Source organism: Pollicipes pollicipes, unplaced genomic scaffold, assembly GCF_011947565.3.
Source record: "Pollicipes pollicipes isolate AB1234 unplaced genomic scaffold, Ppol_2.1 Scaffold_4002;HRSCAF=4701_pilon_pilon_pilon, whole genome shotgun sequence".
NCBI classification, from domain to species: Eukaryota; Metazoa; Arthropoda; class Thecostraca; order Pollicipedomorpha; family Pollicipedidae; genus Pollicipes; species Pollicipes pollicipes.
In genome coordinates, this window is record NW_023596420.1 from 6,422,960 (window position 1) to 6,429,316 (window position 6,357).

A 6,357-nucleotide genomic window follows, 5' to 3' on the forward strand; every position below is an offset into this window, starting at 1 on the left:
CAGTACATCCTGTGCTACATCGACTACCTGTCCCATCTGAATGGTCAGTGACCGCGGCGGAGGCAGGCCTCGTCTGAAGTGACTGGCGCTCGGCTGGCAGTGTTAGAGCAAGCGGCGTGTTGGACCGCGTTTGGAAGGCTCGAGTTCAAATCCTGCGCGTGGCGGGAACATTTTACTGGACTCTGCGAAGTTGTTGCAACCCGCGTTGGGGGCTGCCAAGATGATGAGCAAAGCTATCGCCTGTGTGTGAGGTACTGCACTGATCGTTAGGATGAAGGTGCTGGAGATGACTGATCTGAGAGACTGGAGTAGTCATGACTGGAGTACATGCTGGAACCTTAGAGAGGGTTGATAGCCTACTGTTCCGTAAGGCGTGGTGGTAGTCCATGCTCCCCTGCATCGGCTGGTTGTACCAATAGTTTGACTTCTCGGCGCCCCCCCCCCCCCCCCCCCCGACTCTGTGACATAGTGTTTGTGCCCTCCTGCGGTGCGTCCGTCGTCCCTCCCGCTGCGGAAGCAGGGGCTGACTCAGGCTCCTGCCTGCCGTTGACCCGGCTGACCCGGGGTCCCATCTCGGCCCGCAGAGGACAACAACACGCGCGTGCTGTTCGAGCGCGTACTCAGCTCTGGCATGCTGGATGAGCTCAGCTCTGTGTAAGTTGGGAACAGGGAAAGGAGGCCATGGGGAGGACTGGCCCCGCGGCGTGCGTACGAGATGGAAATCGCAGTGGACCCGTCTGTGTGAGCCAATCCCTTGGGAGGATTTTTTTTTATTTGAAGCAGTGTTTGTATTTCACGTCACGGCCGTACTGGCCATGGACCAGTCTGGTCGAACTTTGTTTTAGATGGTCGAGGGCTGACATGCAATCGTCCCAGGAGTTTTAGCGCTGCTGTACCATAACCATTATTTTGATTTTCACGTTAGTTCGTTTCACCGATTCATAAGTTTTACGATACCCGGCGGCATTGCCTTACGCATTGTAATGTGGTGGAGCACTGTTGCGATCCAGGCGGATATGAGATGCTGAGCAGTGTTGCAAAAATACGCGCAACATCCGTGCTTGCTTACGTGGGCGCCGTGGGAGCCAAGCGCGGTGCCTGGACCACACGGTGTCGGCGGCCGTCAGCACCGCCTCACGCCCCTCCGTCGGCAGGGAGGTGTGGAACCGCTTCATGGAGTTCGAGTGCAACATCGGCGACCTCACGAGCATCGTCAAGGTGGAGAAGCGGCGCACTGCCATCTTACACCAGGTGACGCGTCGGCCGGCTGGCCGCCGGCATGCGCATCCGTCGTGTGGATTCTGGGGCAGGTCTCGGCCGGGTTTGGCGCGATGAGAGGTGCTCTGGAGCATGCAGCGCGTGCCGTTAGTGATGTATTACGGTGTCTTGTTTTGCCACGGAAGCCTTTGATGCCAGTCTACACAATCTCTGGCGTGCAGAGCAGCGTAATCTTATTGGTAGTTGTCCCTGTGTGATGTATGGTGGATATGACTTCTCGGCCTCCTCCATTGCCAAAACTGAGATTGCCAAACAGTTGACGAGCCGATACAGCTTGTCGACGTGTCCAGCGTCTGGTTACAGCTGCGATAATACAACATAAACCCCCGTGTCTGCACGTTTTGAGGGCTTAGTTTTAAGGTAGTCCTGTGCTGTGGCATGTCTAAATGACTTCAGCTGTGCTCCCGTTAAGTGGAGCCAACTCACTGTTGCCGTCGTGTTCGTCGAATCTCTGGGTCTTGCCCGCCACTCCCGTTTGTTCCGTTTGGTATGGATGATGGGGTTACTTTGTGTTACTGTGTAACGACACCGCCTGCGCCTCTCGCCGTATCCTGCGAGCCCAGCGTCGGGCCAGGTTCTGGTGTTTCGAACCCCGCCCTGTTGCTGTTGAGTCGATGCTGTGCTGCCGTCCCCGTGGTACGCCCCTCACCGTTGGACAGGCATGGCCTGTGGTGTGCTACCCGCCTGCCTCCCGTCCCGTCCTCCTTTCCCTCAGCATGCCACTCAGCAGTGATTGTTATAGTTGGGTGGAGCGCCCTGGTTCCATGAGGAAAAGCCTTATTAATGAGTCTGGTTTTGTCTGGTCTGTCCCCCTAACGTTTCTGGGCTGGCCGTTGTCCAGTGTGTCTAAATGTGTGGATGTTCCTGGCGTGTCTTCATCCGTGTGGTCTAGCCCGTGTCCGGTCTAGTCTGCGGCCTGCCTGCGGCTGTGATGGACCGGAGCCGTGGTGGTCTGTCCAGTCTGGTGTGCGTGTGGTCTGGTCTTGAGCCGGGCCCGTCCCTGACCGCTGGCCGTCGCCGCAGCTGCGGGAGTACGAGGGCAAGGAGACAGCGCTGTTGGTGGACCGCTACCGCTTCCTGGACCTGTACCCCCTGCAGTCGGCAGGAGCTCAGGTGAGGGTGACGGGCTGGCCGGGCGCCCGCTCTGCGGCCTCAGCCCGGCCACGCGGGCGGGGTTATGGGACACTGTGACCTAGGCTGCCAACTACTGGGCAGTGACCGTCCGTTGTGGTTTCAGTTTCAGTTTTCTTTTGAGTTTTCTTGTAGGACTGCCTTTTAGCGATGGTGGCAACATGTGGAAACCAAACCGGGATGAGCTGCTGGTCCGCCAGCTCGCATGACACGGATGAACTGCTGGTCCGCCAGCTCACATAACACGGATGAACTGCTGGTCTGCCAGCTCGCATGCGGCCTGTTCTTCCGTTGGCAGGCTGTGGTCCGCTGTCTCTCATTGCTGTGGTTATTCTCATAATTTTTTAATCTGAAGCAGGCCAGATCTGTTGAGTCTTTTTTCTTGGTTTGTGATGGCCTGTGCTCAGTTCTGGCCGTAGGTTGCGTCATATAACGATCACCCAGTGCCCAGTACTTTTTAGCGAAACTGCCCTTTTGCGTGTCATCTGACGCCATTTCGTCCGGACGGTTGGGACGAAACCGCGGCCGTGACTAGAAACCGCCTGTTCGTTCTGACAGAGAAATTACTGCATGCCGTAGAGGTGTCTCTTTAATTGAACGAAATCAAACATGTTATTTGTGGACACACTGTCTGGGCATTTCCCTTCCCCTGTGTGCGACCCATAACGTAACCCGTGACTCTGCACCGTGACCAACGACCTGACTTGTGACCCCGCACCGCGACCCATGACCTGACCCGCGACCCCGCACCACGACCCATGACCTGACCCGTGACCCCGCACCGCGACCCATGACCTGATCCGTGACCCCACATCGCGACCCCTGACCTGGCCCGTGACCCCGCACCACCAGGGCCATCGGGTACCAGCCTCGGTTCAGCACAACGAGCTCAGCGGCGGCGGTCGGCGGCGGCGCCGCTGACTGCGCCCCTGGCGACGACGAGAAGAAGCTGCCTCGGCCAGACTTCGCCCAGATGGTGCCGTACAAGCCGAAACAGTACTGGGTGCCCGGCGAACATCCCATTCCTGGTGAGCTCCTGTGTGGGGGACAGCCCAGATGGTGCCGTACAAGCCGAAACAGTACTGGGTGCCCGGCGAACATCCCATTCCTGGTGAGCTCCTGTGTGGGGACAGCTGGTGCCCCATGCTCAGGTGGCGTCGCTGTTTGCTCTGTGCAGCCGCTGGGCTGCTCTGGCTGGGAGTGTAGTAAACATTCTGGCATACGTTGTGACGAGAGTACGTTTACAGCGAAGGGCTGGAAAGGTTGGACACAATCTGATGTGCCGAAGTACCCATGAGCAACGCAGTTTTCTTTTAGGCTCACAACATGACCGCATTTTGCATGCGTTTTTGCACTGATTTCCCATGCGTTTTTGAACCTTGTACTGATTTCGGATCAATTGATCCGTCCAGGCCTGCTTGGGAAGAACGTGATCCTTACTGCTGTGAGGTATTTTTGGTATTTTCAGGTATTGCAGGTCAGGTGTTTTTGTGGGAATGTGCCCGGACCAAGAGATATCTGGACCGGGACCCCGATACCCTTTTCCATACACTGTAGTCACCATATCCCTCACTCGTGGCGTTCGAACTTGCCAGTCAGTATATCTACGTTATGTTACTCACCCGCTGGGCGTGTTCTGTGTAACTAGGGCGCGCCTCATGTGTCTGCCCCGCCTGGCCAGACCGCGGCTGCTTCGAGACGTCGGCCTTATTTGTCTGCCCGCCTGGCCAGACTGCGGCTGCTTCGAGACGTCGGCCTTATGTGTCTGCCCGCCTGGCCAGACTGCGTCTGCTTCGAAATGACGCTCGGTTCGGTCGGCTCGATCCCGTCTGAAGGGTGCGCGTGCCTGGGACGTGCGGTGGCCTCCCTCAGCCCGGCACCATCTGACCGGCACACGTGTGCGTCGCAGGCGGTGGGTTCCCGCTGCCGCCGGCCGCGTACGCGCTCTGTCAGATGATGCCGCCGCCGCGCTGCTTCCACGGCCCCTTCGTCGGCGTGGACGCTCTGCTGGCGATCTTCGAGGAGCTGGAGCTGCCGGACAGCGGTCAGTGGACCCGGACGTGCGCGCGCGCGCGGAGAGGACAGACGCGCGATGGTCTGGCATGGGCCCGCCTCCATACGAGTATCGCTGTGCTGACAGGCATAAGAATTGACGTGACGAATGTCAGTTGCCTCTTAGTGCTCGTCAGTCAGCGCTGTGTGCAGCATGTTCCCATTCCGATGGTGTCTACCCCGAATGTTGCAACAGGTGGTTTTTTGTGAGCAAACATTGTCTACATCGGGATGGTGTAGAAATGAGAATGCTTCGAAGTCTACGTCGGCCTAGACGAGGCTGGGTTAAGATTAGCTAAATGCCTGCAGTGACCGTATGTCGCGTCGCATTCCAGTTCCATGCGTCTGATGTGTTCAGTAGGTTTTCATTTCGTCCGAATTAAAGCTATTGCGGTTATTGATGATCCGTTCAGGGATATGTGATGAAGGACAGTGGATAATGGTCGATCAGACCTACACGTTTCTGGGGGTCCATCTGCCGAGACTTGACCCGCAAAGGGCCCCTCTTCGGGTTTGTGCTCGGCGCTCTCACGGGGCCTCCGCGAGGGGGCGTAAACGCGCACTCACGGAGCTTTCCCCGGACAAAGTGTGCGTTGCGAGGATGCAGGATAAAGTGAACGTCAGGAAATATTGGCGGATTCGTTCGGTATTCGATGCTTGCTCGGCGTTTTGGGCTCTTGCCGCGTGTCGCTGACGGCGACGTCCGTGTACTCCGCAGCGCCCGAGCCGGGCGGCGCCAACGGCCAGAGCGCCTCCCAGTTCGAAATGGCCAAGTCCATACACTGGATCGTCGACCGAGACAGCGATAAGCGCGTCAGGAAGCGCGCCAACGACTCTGACGACGACGACATGCAGGCGCCGCCCGCCAACGACATCTACCGGCAACGCCAGCAGAAGCGCGTCAAGTGAGAGCCACCCAACGGCCGCGGAAAATGGCAGTGGTTGTACAAAGGTCCGGCAGAGGGCTCGTCGGGAGGCGCTGTGCTGGCAGGTCAGCGGCGAGCAGGGCGTGTCGTGGTCGCATTGCAGGAGTGATGCAGTTCGCCCGGTCGCCATGTGTGAGAGCTCGCTACGTGCCGGAGCTCGTGCGCGCTTGAACGCTGCCGAGGCGGCACGGGCCTTGTTCAAAAGAGCGGGCTTTCGTCCCCCGCGCCGTCCCACGCTGCGACAAGCGCCGTTGGACCGCCCGTGGATGTCGGGCGCCGTTTTATCGCGCATTGCATTCTGGTGGTCTTTGCACCGCGGCCGGCTGGCCGAACGCTGCCCATTGTGTCGGTGTAGCTGCTGACTAGGATGCAATACACGACGCTTTAGGTTCGGCGCGTCTCTCTGCAGCTGCCAGTGGGCGCATGGTCGCCCCGTTCACATGGTCGACTCCTTGCGGTCATTCCCCATGGAGGGGTGGACGCGCACGGCGGCGGCGAGCGGCCAGTCGGTCCAGCAGGCCACGCTCACTGGTCGGTTGGCGGCCGACCCAGCCGGTGACGACGACAGCAGTGTTCCACTGTGCGCGGCGGGTCCGGCTGTTAAGCGCGTGACCCTGGACAGCCGCGTGTCCTGACAGCTTTGATCTTGGCCAGAGGGAAAGCGACAGTGTGGGCGCGAGCCGAGGTGGCCCATTTATTACGGGAGATCTGTTTGCGTGCCCCATAGCAATAATGGCTCGATGCTAGCGATAATAACGGCCGATAACGCTCCTTCGAAACAACGGCCCGTAACGTTCGCACGAGACAAGGGTCTGTAACGCTCGCACGAGGCAAGGGTCCGTAACGCTCCCCCGAAACAATGGCCCGTAACGTCGCCGACGAAATAACGGCCCATAACGCTCGCACGAAACAACGGCCCATAACGCTCGCACGAAACAACGGCCCATAACGCTAGCACGAAACAACCGGC

General features: G+C 58.8%; 1 protein-coding gene across 1 annotated transcript in view; it reads left to right on the forward strand.

The window, feature by feature from the left end:
- Positions 1-5,776, forward strand: part of LOC119093308 (protein suppressor of forked-like) — a 46,728-nt gene extending 40,952 nt beyond the window's left edge. Inside the window, 8 exon segments of the mRNA XM_037216251.1 lie at positions 1-43; positions 585-654; positions 1,155-1,251; positions 2,302-2,367; positions 2,369-2,391; positions 3,262-3,437; positions 4,319-4,453; positions 5,180-5,776. The exon segment at positions 1-43 is cut by the window's left edge and continues 204 nt beyond it. Of these exon segments, the coding sequence (XP_037072146.1) occupies positions 1-43; positions 585-654; positions 1,155-1,251; positions 2,302-2,367; positions 2,369-2,391; positions 3,262-3,437; positions 4,319-4,453; positions 5,180-5,370 (801 nt within the window). The 3' untranslated portion in view covers positions 5,371-5,776.
- The last annotated feature ends 581 nt before the right edge of the window (positions 5,777-6,357 follow it).